The 19213-nt window shown below is 48.1% G+C and overlaps 1 protein-coding gene across 2 annotated transcripts in view; it reads left to right on the top strand.

The window, feature by feature from the left end:
• The window catches only part of LOC8031116 (ubiquitin carboxyl-terminal hydrolase 32), a 64203-nt gene that overhangs the window by 21991 nt on the left and 22999 nt on the right, over nt 1-19213 (top strand). For both annotated transcript variants that reach the window (XM_029974694.4, XM_040499418.2), the window contains exons 12-23: nt 166-271; nt 2311-2568; nt 3993-4121; nt 5204-5492; nt 12930-13093; nt 13446-13527; nt 13810-13884; nt 14359-14497; nt 14860-14965; nt 15055-15158; nt 16802-17077; nt 17804-18078. In XM_029974694.4, coding sequence (XP_029830554.2) covers nt 166-271; nt 2311-2568; nt 3993-4121; nt 5204-5492; nt 12930-13093; nt 13446-13527; nt 13810-13884; nt 14359-14497; nt 14860-14965; nt 15055-15158; nt 16802-17077; nt 17804-18078 — 2003 coding nt within the window. The remainder of the gene's footprint in view (nt 1-165; nt 272-2310; nt 2569-3992; nt 4122-5203; nt 5493-12929; nt 13094-13445; nt 13528-13809; nt 13885-14358; nt 14498-14859; nt 14966-15054; nt 15159-16801; nt 17078-17803; nt 18079-19213) is intronic.

The raw sequence follows: 19213 nt of genomic DNA, 5'->3' as shown, positions 1-19213 counted from the left end.
ATGAAGAGTGTTGTGAGCGTAGGCGTCTGGAAACTGAGAGTATCGTTAAATGTTTGTGATGCTAGAATGTTTCACATGTGCAACACAATTTCCTTGCAATTTGTTTTGACACTAGTCTATGAACTGCCCTGGGAAGTTCTTTGAACCTTCTGTTGTACCGTGCAGGACATGGCTGAGGAGGGAGGAGCGGCGGGGCCTTCAAGTGGGGCAGATGCTCTACCTCATCTCCATGGACTGGTGGAAGTCCTGGAACGACTATGTGGACCGGAGGGTAAGGCGGGCCTTTCGGTTGGCGTCCATCCCCAAGTCCAAAGATGAAACTCTTGCTCTGTCTCGATTGAGGAACTCTTTTAGACATTGGAACTTTCTGGGATCCATATCTCGCCCAGGATGTTTGACTAGCTTTTGTGCAATTTTGACGCTTAAGATTTATTTTGGAGAACTGAATAACTGTTTATACTCGTGTATAAGCCTTTCCTCATGTATAGCCCGCACCCCCCACATGCGCTCTCCGCCGCAGACGCCCGCTATGCTGCACACAAAGTAAGGAAGCGGGAAACGACATTCATGCTTTCGCATTCGCAACTCGTAAGAAGTGCTTAGGTGTACCTCGAGCCTTTTTATATGTATGTACCTATTTACTCGCAGAATGAACGCACTTTTTTTTTCCGAAAAATCGATGCAAAGTTGAGGGGGGCGTTTATTATGCGAAGTAAAATTTTTGCGTAGGTATGTATTTACTCGCATAATGAACAGACCTTTTATCCTGAAAAATCGAAGTAACTTCTTATCTCTTTGGGCGTGGCACCCGACCGGGTAACCAAACTAAGCTGTGCAAAAAAAAAAAAAAATCCTGTTTTTTTTTTCTTAGTTCTTTGGCTTTGTTTTTTTTCTGCCTTTCGCAAGCTGTTTTGTTTGCTTAGGCGAGGGCTCTCCGCTTATCTTTCTTATCTCCTTGCGCGACGCACGACCCCCCGTAACCAAACTGCGCTGTGCAAAAAAAAAAAAAAAAAAAAGCTAATCTTTTTCTTTTGTTTGTTTCTCAGTTCCGTGGGCTTTTTTTTTTTTTTTTGTTTCTTTTTGCCGCCTTTCGCAAGCTGTTTCGTTTGCTTAGAGGGATTCTCCGCTCCTCTTTCTTACCTCCTTGCGCGCGGCGTGCAACCCCCGGTAACCAAACTGCGCAGTGCAAAAAAAAAAAAAAAAGAAAGAAGAAAAAAAAGCTCCTGTTTTTGTTTTCTCTTAGTTCCGTGGTCTTTTTTTCTTTTTGCCGCCTTTCCCAAGCTGTTTCGTTCGCTTAGGGCGCTTTTCTTTGTTACCTCCTTGCGCGCGGCAGCGCGCGAACCCAAAGTCCAGACTGCGCTGTGCAAAAAAAAAAAAAAAAAAAAAAAAGCTCCTCCATGTTTTTTCTTGCTTCCGTTGGATCCTCGCGAATTTTTTTAACGCCTTTTGCAAGGCGTTTTTTTCCCCGTGCTGCCCATGCATTCGCGACCTCGCTGCGCCAAGATAGAAAAGTGCGTTCATTTCGCGCGCGTGGGAAGAGGGGGTCAAAATTTTGACGTCAGAGTGGGGGGTGCGTTTATTACGCGAGTGAAAAAAAAAGTCGAAATTTTGAGGGCCGACTTGGGGGGTGCGTTCATTACGCGAGTGCGTTCATTGTGCGAGTAAATACGGTATATACATACAGTGCCTAGAATTAAATTTCTTTTTTATACCCATCTAATGTGTACGCCTAGAATATATTTGAAGGTAGTCACCATGGGGAAGGTGCTGAACCTCCACACATTTGGCATGCTATGTGACAGAACAGTAAGAGTAAAAGAGGTAGGGAAGCCACAAACAGTTGAGGATTTGAAGTAAAAGGTAACAAGAAACAAACGGTGGACAGGCAAACTTGCCTTCCTCCATTCATGTTATTTGTTTCCTTCTAGCCTCTATTTTGACATCTTACAATCAAGTCTAGTTTACCATTGGACGCTACTACACGAATACGCCAAGGTATTGGGAAACCATTGGGTGCTACTGTGCAAATAGGCGAAGGCATCAGGAAACTGTTGGGCAGAACTTCTCTGAAGAGTGTTTTATAATGGAAAACAGAACGCACAAAAAACAGGGGCACAAGGAAGACAGGTACAGCGGACGAGCACTCATTCTCAACCGAAGGTTTATTCTCAAAAAACGTGCATTTGTTCCTCGTTATAAACCAGTACAAACTGGCCCAATTCTCAGCACTCCAACACTAAAGAGTGCTATGAATGGAACGTCCCTGAGCCGTTGATTTAGTTTGGGGCGTCTGCTCTTTCTGCCTGGCAGGTGCAGACGACGGCCTCGAGCGTGCCCACGGGGGTGAGCGGAGTGAAGGTGACGAGCCGGCTGCAGCGCAAGATCGAGTCCAGCGTGGCGCGCTCCGCCACAGACGACGGAAGCGTGGTGCTGGCCAGCGTGACGAGCCTGTCCTCGGACGGCCACACCCTGGACCTTGTGGTGCCCTTCGACGCCCAGTCGGCCGCCAACTGCCCCAGCGTGCCGGGCTCCCCCAAGTGCCCCAGGTCGTCCTCCACGAGCCTCCAGGTGGGCCTGGCTAGAGAGCCTAGATTTAAGAGAGGCTCAAACCATGAAGAGCTTTTGTGATTCGACGGTGGAAGCCTCCTGCACAAATTAAATGCGTGTGGGAATGCCTGCATTGCCCATAATTACTGACAAGGTGAGGATGGCAGGGAAGAGCTTCGGTTGTCCAGCCTCTAGAGTTAGATTCCCATCTTCGACAACGCTTCGACGTCTCGCGCACCTCGAGTGCACGCGCTTGCAACCAGAGCACGGTGAAAGGCATGGAGTGCGTGCTAGAGGCAGGGCATTCGAAAGACGTGCCCGGTCATTCTCCATCTGCCGGCGAATGTAGCGGTGCGGAGAATGGCGGGGGCGGAGAGGCTGAGCAAGGCGGAGACGCCTGCGGACGATGGACGCCTTGGACTCCTCGCAGCTCGTACCGCGAAGGTGCTCGTGAACCGCGTGACTCCAATCAAGCGGTACAAAACCCTGAAATCTAGGCACACTGGGCTAGGCATAGCTATTTTCTTTCGGCAGTAGGGCACGACTGACAAGCGAGTTTTTCTCCAATTGTCAAAATGTGGTTTTTCGGTTCTGTCCGAACATGGCTGAAGAGGTTGTCTTATGAAATGGAAACCACAAAGGGGACTGGAGTCGCCTCGGAGATCTCGTCAACCTGTTTGTTTGTTTTATATTTTTTTTTTTTTCACACCCACGAGCACCATCCACAGGCGGGCCTGTTTGGGCACCTGTGGAGTACTGTGAACGGGTTTATTTCCGTGAAGACTTGGTTTTCGCGACATTTGTGATTTGAGAAATATTGCGAAAAATCGATCGCACAAACTCCTCACCCTGTGGTTACGAATTTCATAGCACGCCGCTTTTAATCTCGATACATTCCCCAAACCCGCAGTACGCAAAAATTGTGAAATATTTACTCGTGATAATAGAGTACTTTAAGGTTGTTTGTACCCGAGTTGCAACATGCTTTGTGACTATGCTCCGTTTCACCTTACGTCCGAGCGCAGCGAATGTTACGAGCCATCAGAGGCCAATGTGACCTTGGAGAGAGGGCACAGCGACGCGCGGAAAGCGAATTGCGGACTACGTCCACAGAGCAGGATTGGCTGGGATAGCTCGTAGCACCCACTGCGTCCGGACGTAAGGTGAAACGGAGTATAGAGCTTTATGACTGCATGTTTATAAGGTAAAGGCTGTCTAATGGGAGATTTTTGAGTAGGTGCCAATTTGAATCTACACGCTTCAAGTCACTCTCAAGAACTCATATGCGTCCCTTTGCTCCACTTTTGGAGGAACCCAGAGGCAGAGGAGCAAAGGAATAGGATGCAGCAGTTAGCTGATGACATTGAAACAATCTCTTAGTGAAAACTGAAAAGAAACTGGAAATGTAACACTTGCCCTCTGTCTTGTTTTGCCTATGGGAGCAGTGCCCCGAGTCTTCGCGGCCGTCGTCCTTGAACCCGTCCCCGAGCGTGTCGCGCAAACTCCTGCCAGCATTTCCCCAGCGGCCGCCCTCCATAGACAACACTGGCCTCATCGTTCCCAATACCGTCAAGGTGAGAGGTCTTGCTTTTCGTCTTTACTTTACATCATTTTTGGGTGCTTGTTCAAGGGACAGTGCAACGATTTTCATGTTCAAAGAGTTAGCAGCTTGTATATTGTATATTGTTTATCTTGGCACAAATCAGACAAAAACGAGCCGTTTTCTCCCGGAATACTGGAATTCCGCCACATATTGTAATATATCTTAAGAGATAGCCCACTCAAAATCGAAAGCAAATCGGGAGAAAATAAGGAGCAAGCTAACTTTTGGTGTGTAATAGGAAAAGTTGAAAAAAACAGTTTTTTTAGATTTTTTGATTGGCAAAGGCTTGTGATCGCAGGGAGGGGCAAATGAATTAAAGACGACTGTCCCTCGCAGTGAGCAATGTTGGCTTATCTCCCTCCATGGCTAAGTAACACCATTTCTGTCGAGGTCACCATTGGCCAGGGCCTTGCAATGACTAGAAGTGGGCTATCTTTTGGTGCTTTTGACAAAAAATGAAGCATGCCAGAAATAGGGGTGGTTATCTTTGTGGGGCAGGGCATCTCACGAAATATGGAAATCATGAAGGTAAAAACTCGTTATTTTCCGATCTGCAGTCGCGGTCGTGGGAATCACGGAGTCGTGTCATGGGGAGTACACAAGTTCTCGTGGTACCATGTAATGGAAGTCAACCAAAGCATTCTGTCTCCGCTGCTGCCCTCCTCATCCAAACTGTCTTTTCTCTATAGCTCGCCGCGACCTTTGACGATGCTAAGCACTCTTGAAAAGTCTACAATCGCAGAGGAACTGCTGGGGCCCTAAGAACAGAACTCTATGAAAAATCATGTTGTACCCCCTAACTTCACTCGAAAGACTGTTTGAGAGCTGAGAGATAGCCCAAACTTCAATTTATTTAATTTTTTTTTAGATATAAACTAGAACATGAAGAAAAAAATTATTTTCTGTTTTTAATTTTATAGGTTGCAAAAACTCATTCCTACAATTGGCCAAAACCCTAAGATTGTTGCACCGCCCCTAAACGTTCTCTGTCGCCACGTTCCACGCACCGAAGCACGAGTCCCAACGATGGAGTCTTTCTGGCGCTTGTTGCAGGCGATGGTGCTGACGGGGGAGGGCGGCCGCCTCCAGCGTCAGGTGCCCCTGTGCCAGGGGCGGGACTTTGAGGCTGTGCCGGAGGCGGTGTGGCGCGCCCTGTTCCAGTGGTACGGGGGCTCTCCCGCGCTGCCCCGGCAGGTGGTGCGCCCCACGCCCGGCGCCAGCCCCGAACTGGAGCTTTACCCGATCACCTTGCGCCTGTACCGGCACCAGGCGCCGCCGGGGCCCCCCCGGCACCCCAACAGCAGCTGGACGGCCGTGGTGGGCAGCGTGGCGTCGGCCTACGGTGAGACCCTCGTCTGCCTGCCGGGGATCGGTGTGCGATAGCAGTCGTGTAAAGTGTTTTCCCGTTTTGAGTGCTATTTTAGCAGTTCTAAGGAACCCACTGATGGCATACCATATTTTTCAATGTACCATATTTACTCGATTCTAAGCACCCCACCCCCCTTTTTTTTTCTTTTTTTCAAATTTGCAATGCTTTACGTTTGGGGGTGGGGGAGGGTGCGGAGATTCGAAGGACACTAAATGTTAAAAAATTTCAGCAAAGAAATATTACTTTATTTTAAGTAAAATGAAAGGTAAAATAGAACACAGAAGATACAACAAATACGGGAGATTGTCACCCTACTTGCCGGCACAGCTCACAGCACACCATGCAGGACGCCTCGGTGCATCCATCCGCGCTGCTGCTGCTTCGGACGCTCTCCGTGTTCCACAAGAGGTCGTCCTCAGATCCATTATAACTGTTCATTATACAACGCTTCTTGAAAACCTTGACCACGACGCATTCTTAAAAATCGGCTCCCGCTGCTTTCTCCAACGAATCACGCAGGACCTGTCCATGCCGAAATTCTCTGCAGTGCTGTGATTTCTGTTCTTCGCAAACGAGATCACTGTTCTCTTGAACTTGAACATATAGGGAAGTTCTCTTCACACTCATGCTGACGTGAGACTGATCGAAGACTGATCAAAAGCCGCCGAAATGAAACAAGGATGTCTCCCCTACACCGACGCAGCCGACGACCCTCGAAAAGAAAAGGAGAAAGAACAAGCAAACTCACCTGCTTGCGCGGCTTGCCTTCTCGCCGCGAGCGCGCGATTCGTGTGTTGTCATCTATCCAGTTACATCGGAAATTATTTTCAGCGATCAACGTTGCTAACAGCTTGGCGATCGTGGTCTCTCCTTCTACAAAGCGACAGCGGCGCGCCGCGCTCGGATTTTGAATTGTGCTCGAAAAAGGGGTGCTTACATTCGCGTGCAAACTTTTTTTTTACCATTTTGACTAAATAAGGGGGGTAGGGTGCTTAGAATCGCATAAATATGGTATATGAGTAACTTTTTTTTCCCTCTATAGTTTCTGTTGCGTCTTCTGTACAACACTTTGCAATTTTTCCCATGAGTATGTATCTTAACTGCAGTGGTTTGCTGCAAAGGTTTTATTTCTCGTTTAATTTGTTGACGAGAATATTGAAACTTGCGCGCGCTTATGTATATATTGCAATCATAATTGACGTACGAGCGCTTTTCAATGCAGTTTCGTTGCATCGATCGTGCAAGTGTAATGGTGCGACTTATACACGGGTGCAACTTATATACAGTCGCCGACCAATATTTTGGACTTGGAGGGGACCCCGAAGTTGTGCAAATAACCGACCGATCCGAAAAATCGATTTCAGCCAAAATATCAAATTTTTGTGCATATTCCGCTGCATATTGGCCACTTTCCACTTGCTTGACGTCAATTTTAGGTTCTCGTGCAACTTCCACTTTATATTGTTCACTTTTTTACTTGTTTGTTGATCTGTTTGATCACAGTGCTGCACTTTGTCGGCGGCTTCGTTGCCACATACAGCAAAGTTGAAGTTGGCACCATTTGGCACTATTTGTCGACAAAGTTTAGTGCACCAAGCTCGCTTCAATACTAAGCCTATTGGCAAAAAGGCTCGAGGTTCACCTAAGCACTTCTTATGAGTTGTGAATGCGAAAGCATGAATGTCATTTTTTTGCCGCGGCCGCTTCTGATTCTTTCGGCACCGAGGCTGCTTCTGATCCTCTCGGCGCCGCGGCTGCTTCTGATCCTTTTGGTGCTCTCGGCACCTTGGCCATTTCTGCTCCGGCGCGGGCACGCAGCGCCATGGGGTGGCACCACTGATGCACAGTGGCTTCATATCACTGCCGTTTTGTGTGGCTTTATATGCGTGGTTTCGAAGCTGGGATGCCGCAGATTGCAGCGTTGGAAATTTATCTGCCGTTTGTCGCTCCTGATGAGGTCGGCTCGCTCCATGGAACAGTTAATGCTTTCACGTTAAAAACCTTCGCGCTTAAAGACCACAAGAACAGCAGATGGCCGCTCTTCTCGCTGTCGCACTCGAAAAATACGGACCACAAGAACGACTGGAAGAGCCATAAGAATGGGCAGACGGCGGCCATGTTGGCTGTAGCAGAACCGTAAAACCCGAATATAGCCTCAACCCAGCTTGTTTATTGCGTAGGACGTGGTATGGAGGCTACAGGGCAAAATCAAAACAACCAAAATGGCGATGACCAAGCTCGTGGCGCTACCAGGGCAGCTGTTTAGTGGCTGTAAACTGAGGAAATTGCATAAATTTTGTCCGAAATATTGAGCAATCAGCTTTATGGCATCCGAAATTTCGATCAATGTTATACATTAACTCTATGGGGTCATTGACGGTTTGGCGAAATGTGAGGTGTCTGAATCATCAAACGTGCCTGAAAAATTGGCGTCCCAAAAATTGGTCGGCGACTGTGCCAACCTTTTTCTGAGAACAGCTGTCCATAGGAAGGTGCGACTAAAGGCTGGTTCGCACACTTGCATTTGACTACAAACAACTACGCCACAGCCGGTCTTCAAGGGGAAACGCAAAAATTGAGAACCAAAAAAAATTGTGAAAAAAATGTGTTTTGGTAAACCACTTTTTTGGATTGTATATTCCATACTCTACCTCCTGCGTAATTATCAGCACGTAATTTACTGTTAAAAAAAAAATATTTTTTCTAAATAAAAGATGCAGAATCGAGTCGAACTTGGAGCGTTTCTTGTTCTTTCAACTTGCCAGACGGCCGCCATCTTGGTCTTGTTTTGAAGCAGACTTTTTTTTCTTTTTGCCGTCCTTCAAAATAGTGCCCTCAGCATAGTTTTGGCATGGTTAGTGTCTTCCCACCTCGCGATTGCGAAGCGGTGATTGGCCAAAGCGCCCGCTCAAGGGAGCGCGTGACTACTATTGGGCGACATTTGTCCTCCTTCGGTTGCCATGGCTACGCCGGCCTTGCATCGTCTGCTTGTTCCTGCGCTTTCCCAACTCCGCTTCGCTTTTCGCCATCTTTACGATTGTTTGCAGCCCATTGTTTTAATAGTTTCGCATACTCTGCCAGCGTGTTTCATGGCCTCAAGAGAAGCAGGGAATGAATCAGGAGACGGTGCACGCATTCAGTGCACGGAAGCGGTTCATGCAAGCTTCTTTGCATGGTGACCAGCGGAAGCAGCATCGGCAACCCCCCCCTGTGCGGTGGGATACCGACGCTTATCGCATTGCTACTTCAGATTGAGATTTTTCTATCTATGCCATCAGCCGTCGAAACTAATTTAAGACAACCGAGGAACAAAAAAGATTGAGGTACACCTAAGCATTCCTTATGAGTTGTGAATGCGAAAGTATGCAAGCCGCTCGTCCTCTCCCTTTTTCGTCTGCTGCATACTTGTCGTCGCCGGTCAGCGCGTGTGCTCCCCTGGGCACGCTGACCTTGGACGCTCCGTGCCTAGGGGAGCAACGGCGCGCTGATGGACACGCAGCGCCATGGGGTGAGCGGTCGTGGAAACTGACGAGCGCAGCGTCCAATGGGAGCCCCGTCGACGCGCGCCAGCCAATGGAATTGAAGGATTGGGGAAACTGTGTGCCGTTTTCGCGCTTCAAACTGATGGCGTCAGCTCGCTTCATGAGACAGTTAATACTTTCGCATTAAAAGAAAGCATGCAAGGATGCTTCCAGCTACTCCGCAGGTAAAGCCACTTCACGTGGCGCAATCCTTGTTATTTTCGTGATTTTCGGTTGCAACATTACTTGCTCGAGAGAAAACAAATGAATAAAAGCCATGGATGGTGACTTATGTGCATGCATACTGTGTCCACAAGCTCTTTGCTGCACAAGAATGAGAATCGCAAGCAGAATCGCCCCGTCATGAAACTGGCTCGATGCTGAAAATGTGTGTGCAACTTTCAACTGCCATTTTCTCAAAATGGATTTTTCCGCTGGCATTGGCACTTACCCCAGCGATATCTTGGGAACTGTTAAACGAATTTTCGTGCAGTTTTTTTTATTCTGTTCCTAAATAACTTTCTGAGGGCATGGAAAGCTTCCTCTCTTAGAAAATTGTGTTGAGAATTTAAAATACTCAAATTTAATTGGATGGATGAGGGTATGACCAACACTATGAACTTCAGTGTTGTGCAAAAATATTTCTGTGAAGAAATTAATAAAAAGAGTTCTGTCATGCCCTGGGGTGCCTATCCAGGAACGTTTGTAATAAATGTCTCATTCCCACTATGTTTTGCTATTTCTCCGGGCCTGAAATAAAGGAAGCTAGTGAACCATATTGAAAATTTGTTGTAAATTAAGAACTGATGGGCAAAGCTTTGTGAAACCGAGCAGTTGCTCTTATATATGTGCTATGAATGTAGACATTTGACTAAAAACCTTGCGACTGGGATGAGAGGGGACAGACAAACACAGTCTCAAACACAGCTGATATTTATTTCACAACGAAAGGGCTTATATAGGCATCAGATCTTACACGAAACACTACAGATGAGAGACAGAAATGTGGGGAATCCCGTGCCACAAGCAGCACAACAAAGCAATCTTTACAATAGAACTGAGAAACAGTTACCTCCTTTATACAACAAGAAACAAAAGACAGTTTTTTGTTTTTTTTAACATTATAACAAATTTGAGTTGTGTTTGAGACTTTGTGTCTGTTTGTCTCTTCTCGTCCCAGTCTCGGGGGTTTTTAGTCTAAACGTTTTACTACCACCAGCTCGTTTGTGTCCTAACCTTTTGTTCACTATGAATGTACCTTGAAAATTTCATACAGATTGCTCTAAAAATAAAAAATAAAAAGTTTAGGTTCCATGCCAACCTCTCCCTTAAGCCTCCCCGGTCGTCAGCAGTTGCAACTGTGTGAACTAACCTTTATGCGAAAGTGCAACTTGTAGACCAAAAAATATGGTGACTATGAGCCATACAGGTCCTACTGTATGCATTATTTACGTGGTTGGTAGGCTTCTGCACTAGTTTGCTTAATTGCTTTGATGCAGAGTCTGGGAGGGCTTGCTCGGCTGTCAGACAAGAGAGATGGGGGTTCCTTGAGATTGCAAAGTTTGGGAATCCCTGAAGCAGTGTTCTCTCTTCCTGTTATGGCTACAGGAGGTTAAGGATGAACCCTATCTCTTTCTTGCTTGCACAAATGTATATGGAACTTGCATGATTGAGTTGCTTATTCATACCACTACAGCAAATAAACTCTTTGCAAAAGTTACAACTAGTTAATTTGGGCGCATTGTTATAATGAACACTTAAAGGGGCCCTGGAATCATATTTGACCGTCTACCTTTTTTGTGGTTTCCACGTCTCTTGGGGTTCGGGCAAGCCAGTGGGCACGGAGAGAGTAACTAAATATCAGTGAGTCATATTTTAACTGGACGACACGGAAGCCTCCTCCACCTACGAGGGCGACCCGCTTTGCCGAAAGCGCGCAATATGCGACGTCTTTTGTCCTGGGCTTACTACTGGTCAGAGCTGCTAAAAGTTTTTTTTTTTTAGTCGAGATACAAAATATAAGTTTTGTGAACCGTTCCAATTATGTATGAAAGTTTTTGTTCAGTATTTTAGATCAGAAAAGAAACAAATGCAGTTTATAAAGTGCGGAAACAAGAAAAGACCCATCGACAAACCTGCCACCAAGCAGCAGAAAAAACTGTGCATACTAGAAAGGACTAGTGGGATGAGGCTCCAACGAACGGCAAACGTAGAAATGTCCCGGAGGTACGCGGCGGCGCTAAGGTCGTATACCGGCTCGAGGATCCGACCGGTTCTGAGCGTTCCGAAGGCTTTGGCGCGGGCTTGGCTGGCGATTTGGCCATTTGGCGGTATGGCAGCGCGAAGTGGCTCCCGTTCTGAACTGATCTTTACCCCGTGTTTGCTGTCGTTGATGGCCAATGAAGTGTTATGCCAAATTAGTCTTTAACCGCGCAGCAAATGCAATGTGAGCCGCCTTGGCCGCCCGCTTCATACAGCATATTCAACACGTGCTTTAGTGGCGTCCTCTTGAGCCGTCGACATGGAGTGCGGCAGCCGTGAGCGCTCAATGAGCTCACTACTCCTCCTCTAGTTCTAGTTCAAGCCAGGACGTACGACGTCATGGAGGAGGTTATTTTTAGCTTGTTTTTGTAATCCTAATTTGCCTATAACTTTTAAAATAAAGCGAAATTTGAGAAAAGAAAAGTTTCTTTAAGTTACTACGTTCAGTGCGCTCAGGTTCGGTGCAAATTAAAAACCAGTCAAGAAGTTGTTGCAGGGCCCCTTTAAAAACGAAAGAATTAGGGCAGTTTGATACTTTAGACCCATGTTACAGATAAAAAAAATGGCGCAGGATGGCCAAAAAAACATGCTTTTCGTGTAAGGCTCATGAAATTATAAGTCGCTGGACAAAACCAGCCTTCTGCATTAAATCCTTAATTTAAACTCCCTTTGTTTGTGTTCCATCCATTAAAAAGCATGGCAGTGTTTTTCCGCAGCATAAAGGCTGTCTGTTTTCATCAGCGTCATCATGGCAATGAACGCGGAACGACCTTTCACACGGCGCGTGTATCACCGGGGAGCATGTTAATCTCCCTTCCCCCCCCCCCCCCCCCCCCCTGCGTTCACGCCGCCTCGCAGCGACAGTCTGCGGCTGCTCATTACAAAACTATTAAACTTTGTCTAGCAGACGGCATTGGGAAAATGGCGTTGGCTGTTGCTGGCTTCACGCAGCGGCAGTACCGTGCGTGCTTCCATTCGTTCGGCGTCCGTTGCCATGGTGACGGCGATGAAAGCAGACGGCCTTTATGCTGCAGAAGAACGCTGCGGCACAGTGATATGAGGTGCATGCTGAGGCCCTTCCTGCTTGCTTTTCAACAAGCGGAACGCGAGCAAAAAGAGTTTGAACTGGGGACTAAACGCAGAAGGCTGGTTTTCTCTAGTGCCTCATTATTTGACGAGCCTTAGACGAAAAGCATGTTTTTAGACCGGAGTTTGGAAAAAGGTTTTTATTTACAAAAACATGGGTCTAAAGTATAAATGTGCCAGAATAAAAGCATAAAAGAGATTCGCGGACGACCACACTCTTTGTGGTTGTGGTCGTCCATGTAAGCCTTTTATGTTTTTTTTTTCTTTTGTTATTAAGTATACAAAAATAAGTTTTGACACGCATTATTTATTTGGAGTTTACTATGCTTTTTTGCACTCATAGAATTGAGCCCTTGAAGTGCTAGGGGATGGTGGCCATTGTATTGCCCTCTTGAGGTTTCTTCGGGTGGCTCTTTCTGATTTCTACCTCACGGTTTTTGCCGCACTTACCTCTTTTTCGCATTTAATGAAGAGGCATCTCGATGCTGTTTGCGGTGCCACAAAACTAAGGAATCAGTGATTGTGCATTGGTGTACGACAGTGGGCAGTGTGGCGACGGGCCAGCCGAGCCTGACCCCCAAGCGCTACCTGGCGTACCTGGCGTCGTTCAGCCGGGCGGCCACCCTGCGCCAGGTGTTCGACTTCCTCTGCACCAGGCTTCGCCTGCGGCCGGAGGACAGCCGCCTCTGGCAGCTCAACGACGAGGTACGGCCATCCCCCGCTCTCGATGTAACCAACCCGGCTGGCCGTGCTACTTTGGAACACCTTTTAAGGCGATAGAGCTTTGGCTACCTGAGCCTAGCCGTTGGTCCGGCGTCACCTCAAACTAAGTGCATACGTGCATACGAGGAAGGGAGTGTCAGCGGTGTGCTAACCACCCCCCACCACTGCGTAGAAATGCTGGCTGCGTGAGCGGTTAGAAACTTCGTGTTAGCGCTATCGCACCTTCGTTGCACTTTACGGAATGTCTAATCCAGCTTATTTCCTGTGGTTGGGGATTAATTAATTCATGAACCAACGTTAATCTTTTTTTTTTTTTTTTTTTTTTTTTTATCAGAACAACTTGACCTTGCTCGAAGAGGAGGGCCTCACTTTAGAACAACTCGGCATAGAAGACGGTGAACAAATTCTCATTGAAGGTGAGTTCGGCTTGCTTTTGCATTAACCTAGCACCGCGCAAAGCTGCCGTGAGTGTGCGCTGTAGGGGGAATGTTGTAATGCAGGTCAAAAGCCAATGGTGACAAGTAGAGAGATGTTGTACGAACTTTAAAGAGGCCTCGGAAGTATTTGCGTCAATATTCTACCTTTTAGAGAGTGATGGCCTAACTGTTACGTTTCGCACAGATGGGGTCGGTCAGGGTTCGGCACAGTGATGCTGTAGTTTCTGATTTTTGCCTGTTTGCTTTTTTTAAATTTTACAGTAAGGAACAAAGACCAGACGTGGCCCGAGGAGATGTCCTGCATAATTAATTCCAAGATCGACCAAAAAAACCAAGGTTAGCGGCTTTTCATTGTGAGCACGCAACATGACATTGACTTGTAACTGTCGTTCTGGGTTAGTAATTTTAGTTTCAAGAGATATTTTTGCAGGATTATTTTTTAAGCACACCTACAAGTGTTTAGTATTTTATGTTTTAGGTTTTTCAGTTGCCACACAGTGATGTATAGATTGTTTTCTCACCAACAGTATATTTCTGTCCTGCCCCTGAAATGAGTACAGTTTTGAAAGTTTTGATTTTTTTCAAATACAGCACTGAGCCCTTCTACACTAGCTGACACTACACTAGCTGACAGCTGTACAAGTGTTTTTCAGTACCAAATGTCCTGAAGTGTCAAGACAATGGTACTAACAGGTTTGCAATGGGCAAATAGCCTAGAAAATGTGCCTTGTCATTTTATATTGGCAATGCTGTCTAGGTGGGTTTTGCACAAGCAGATTGTTACAGTTTGTGACCTCCGCAAAATTTCAGGCCCCACGGAGAAAGGGGCCACTGGGCTGAACAACCTGGGCAACACGTGTTTCATGAATGCCGCGCTGCAATGCGTCAGCAATACGCGGCCCCTCACTCAATACTTCATCGGCGAGAAGCACCTTTATGAACTGAACAGGTGAGCTGGTCACGGCAATTTGCAAAAGCGGCCATGTCTTTCTTTTTAGGTGCATGGCATTTATGGGGCCAGCTCTGAGTGCTTCGTGTTCACTCTTGGGACGTAGACTTGATGACGCGATAAGGTCGCATGACGACCACCATCAGTGTGACAGTCGTCATGTGACACCATGACTTGACATTGTGACGTCAAGCGACGCCATTGCATTGGAGTTACCTAAACATGCTATGCATTTAGGACACCTTTGGGATATATCAGAGATAGACAGTTTTTTTCCCTACCATTTCACAGTCATTTGGTGCACTTCAGGATGGGCATTTTGCTAATGCACAGTACTTACATTTTCCGTTCTTTGTTGCCAGGTTGAATCCTTTGGGCATGAAAGGCCACATTGCCAAGCGGTACGGAGACTTGGTGCACGATCTCTGGAGCGGTACTTCGAAGACCGTGGCACCACTCAAACTCAGGGTTTGTTGGGGGGGTCCAATCCTCGCGGTGGGAGCGGGCGAAGAGTATCACGGCAACTACCGCTCACAATGTGCTGCTTGAACTTTCAGTGGACGATCGGCAAGTACGCCCCGCGGTTCAACGGCTTCCAGCAGCACGACTCTCAGGAGCTGTTGGCATTCCTTTTGGATGGCCTACACGAAGATCTCAATAGGTGAGGGACTCCCTCAAGGGGGCATGACAGTGGCCCAAGTTTTTATATTATCATGTGAGCGTCGACCGCCGGGCTGGCCAGTGCCGTGCCGCGGAGAGATGCGGCAATAGGGGAGAGATTAGGCGCATGCGCACAAAGATCTTTTCGGTGGGAGCGTCGTCTGCTAGGCTCTTCCGTTTACCGCACACAATCCCTAATCCTTATCTGCTGGCAGAGCTAATTGCCTTTAAGCAAAGATCTGAACAGGAATTGCTTATCACTCGCTTTTTTTCCGGGCATGCAAAATAGCAACCGGTCGTAAATTCAAACATGAAAATACACAACCAGACCGGAGAGTAAAACTAGCGTCATTGCGCCACTATTCTTGCCGCGCAAGACGAGTATCACACCAGCGCTCGCTCTTCAGACTTTTTGCTCTACCAACAGATAAGAGAAGCAGAGAGAGAGTGAGAGAGGGAAGTGGGGGCATTGGATAAACGAATATGGGAAGCAGCACCCTGTGCTCCTTTGCTACGGAGCAGGGGCTGTGTGCGGTCAACGGAACAGCCTAGCAGACGATGCTCGCACCGGAAAGAGCTTTGTGCGCACGTGCCTAATCCCTCCCGTATCACCGCACCTCTCCGCGGCACGGCGCTGGCCGTCCCGGCAGTTGATGCTCACGTGATATTATTAAAAACTTGGGCCACTGTACAGAGTGACCCTGGAAAAAAAATTTTTAGTGGTTTTTTTTATTTTGCTAAAAACAGATTACACATCGCCAAACACTCAGTCTTTTCCCAAACGTAGTGCTAGTGGTTCGAACCAGATGCCAAAGTTTCGGAGCTTGTTGTTAATAAGAAGTTTTTGGAAACTTTTAACGGTAAAATGGCGACAGACAAAGCCCCCCCGAGTACGGACGAATGGCGTCGGCTGCAGGGAACGTGTCCCATTTTTTCATTGAAAGTTTCAGAAACTCGCTTATAACTTTGGAATAAGATAGCAGTTTGGAAACTTTGGCCTCTGGTCCAAACAAGCAACACAACATTTGGGCAAAGCCCTAGAGTTTGGCAATGCATTGTTTATTTTTGTAACAAAAAAAAAAAAGAAATATATATATATATATTTTTTTTTTTTAAAGCTTGTACATGTCTGTTTTCGTTCTCCTGGTCGTTTTGTGCTTTCTTACCGTTACAAATATTTTAAGTTTTACAGGGAAAGTTGTAGGGACTTCCCAGCTGCACTCGTACGTGCAGTACCCCGCGACACCAGATAAAGCGCACACACTTGGTTCTTGCTAGGCGGCAGTGCCTTCTACAAATGGCGGGGGACACCGCTAAAGATTTCTCACAATAGAGCTCGATTGGCGCGAACCATTGGAAGTAAAGCAACCCACCATTCGTAACGATATTTGTCTCAATTGAGTATTTGGCAGGGGCACTAGCTAGTGTACCCCTTTCCTACCTTCTTCGGTGACCACGTGGCTGCGTTGCATGCAGTCGAATAAACAAAAAGGAAGTATGTGTAATAGTGGGCGTCAGTCCGTAATATAACGTCTGTCGCCATCAATTCTTGGCACACCGTGGCGAAAAGCTGCGGATATTCTTTGGGGTATGTGCCGTACGCTCAAAGATTGAACGTCCTCAATGCTCTGCCTCGGATCTCAGGGTCCAGGAAAAGCCATACGTGGAGCTGAAGGACAGCGCGGGGCGCCCGGACGACGAGGTTGCGCGAGAGGCGTGGGAGAACCATGCCCTACGCAACCGGTCTGTGGTGGTGGACCTGTTCCACGGCCAGCTGCAGTCGACGGTGACCTGCAAGGTGTGCAGTCACACGAGCGTGCGCTTCGACCCCTTCAACTTCCTCTCCCTGCCCCTGCCCATGGAGAGCTGCGTACACGTGGAGGTGGTCGTCGTGCGGTTGGACGGCAGCGCCCCCATCAGGTGACCCCCGCCACGTCCCCTCGTGGCGCCGAATTTTCCGGTGCCCCCCGTTGCGGTGGCGTTTCGTGTCATCCCAAGGAGTTGAGGCCGGTTCGCACATTTGCATTTAAGCATGCTCAAGTGCGTCGCATTCTTGCGTGACCGCTTACAACGAGGGGACTTGCTGGCGCTTTCTTTTGGGTAGCTCCGAAGCACCTCCGATCTCCGTAATATTTTCGCTATATTTTACGCATCATTCTTTCACTGTGGACTCGAAAAAATTCCGGCAACGTTATGAGCTGCCATTTCTCACGGGTAGTGCATAAATTTGATCGCGAAAACCTTCGGACTTGCGATATGCAGATCCGGGGCTACGAGATAGATGGCACTGGTTCTGCTCCCCGTCGTAAGCGGTGATGAGGGAATGCAACAGACGGGCATGTTCAAATGGAAACATTTGAACCAGCTTCGATTTATACGAGCGGCATCCGAGCTCGCCTCTCGTGCTGGCCTTTTCCTTCGGATCAAATGATCGCGACATGGCGCTACCGACAGTGGGTTCGTGCACGCTTGGAGACAATCGAGACGACGGCGTATTTGCTTTCTCGTCGACGAGAACGCGCCGCAAAGAGGTTCCTCGCATGCGACGGCAGTCCGACCTTTAGTCTCGCCTAATTTATGCGAAGAACGTCCAAGCTCCCCTCCCTCCAACTCGCTTACCTGGGGAGGTGTTCCGTCATGCCGCAGGTACGGACTGCAGCTGAATCCGGACGAGCGGTACGCAACGGTGAAGCGGCACCTGGGGGCCCTGTGCGGCCTGGCGCCTGCACACATGCTGCTGGCCGAGGTGTGCGGGGCCGTGGTGCGGGCCCTGCTGCCGGACGAGCGGCGGGTGCAAGCCACGGCCCTCGGGGCCGGCCTCTTCGCCTACGAGGTGCCTGGCGACGCCGCCGTCTTCGAGGAGGACCTGGCCCACAGGGAGCCCCAGACCCTCACCCAGATCCAGAGGATGGTGGTCACCTGTGAGTGCGGGCACCGACCTGTTCGTCGCCTCTTTCTTTTTTGGGTCGGATGCACTCTCTTGTTGTGGGTAGCTTGGTAAAAACGAAAGACATAAATGTAATGTGCAAAAGTGAGATCAAAAAATGAGACGAGAAAGCAAGACAAAAGCGAGATACAAAAGAGTGATGACCGAAAAAACAACATATTGCAAGACGTGGGTTTGGATTGATTTTATGGAGCGATAGTTTGCTGAAAGGTGCTGGGTTATCATAGCGACACACAACGAAAATTCACGGTCAAGGATAGCGCTTTTACGCGGAACGATGAGCTTCCACCACGCCGTCTACGTCGACGATCACAACCGACGTCATGTTTCCGGATAGAAGAAGCAAGAAGCTGCCCCGCGACCGGCATGCAACGCGCGCGGGGCAGCTTCTACTTCTCCTCGACCTGCGATTGGTCTGCCGTTGCGGTTGTTTCCTACGAAGCGGAGAGACGCACGCACGTGAAAGACACGTGCGTGCGTCCCTCCGTCGCTATGGCAACTGAAGCTTCTCTCTTCCGCTTCTCCCCGCTTCTTCGAGCAACCTCCTTGCCCCGTGAGTGCCGCTTGCAGCTAGCGCCGTTATCTTGGTTATCGAGTGTCGCACAGGGAAGTGTGCTCGCTGCGTCGGTCGGCGTGGTCGGCTCAGCGGACTGTTTCAGAAACCGCACTATAACCGGTATTTCCCTTTGCGCGCCTGCATTTTAAGTGGTATGTAATTACATGGAGTTCTATGGGAGGTGAACCGGTGGTTAAAAAAGCCGCGTTATACCCGGTCCTGCACTATAAGCGGTTACATTGTAAGTGGTCTATACTGTAGTTGGCAGAAAGATAGCAGTCACAGGAAAAATGGCTCTTCCTCCTACATTTCTTCTTTTGCAACAATGCATACCTTCCTTGCAGAGCACAAGCCCAGCAAGCAACAGTGGCTCTAACGGATTTATAGCCCAATCCTCCAAAGGTTATCCCGGTAATATCCCACACCGCCTGGTGATAGTTATAAGAATGCTGAGGGGAAGGAAAATTGGATTAGAAAGGCTAGGGAAGGAATAATACTTTTGGTTCTTTTTGGTGTCTAGGCTAGGCAACACAAGCTACTGCCTGTTATAAAG

The sequence above is a fragment of the Ixodes scapularis genome, unplaced genomic scaffold (assembly GCF_016920785.2).
Source record: "Ixodes scapularis isolate PalLabHiFi unplaced genomic scaffold, ASM1692078v2 PGA_scaffold1__304_contigs__length_218370807, whole genome shotgun sequence".
Taxonomy (NCBI): Eukaryota; Metazoa; Arthropoda; class Arachnida; order Ixodida; family Ixodidae; genus Ixodes; species Ixodes scapularis.
This window is presented reverse-complemented; position numbering and strand designations above follow the sequence as displayed.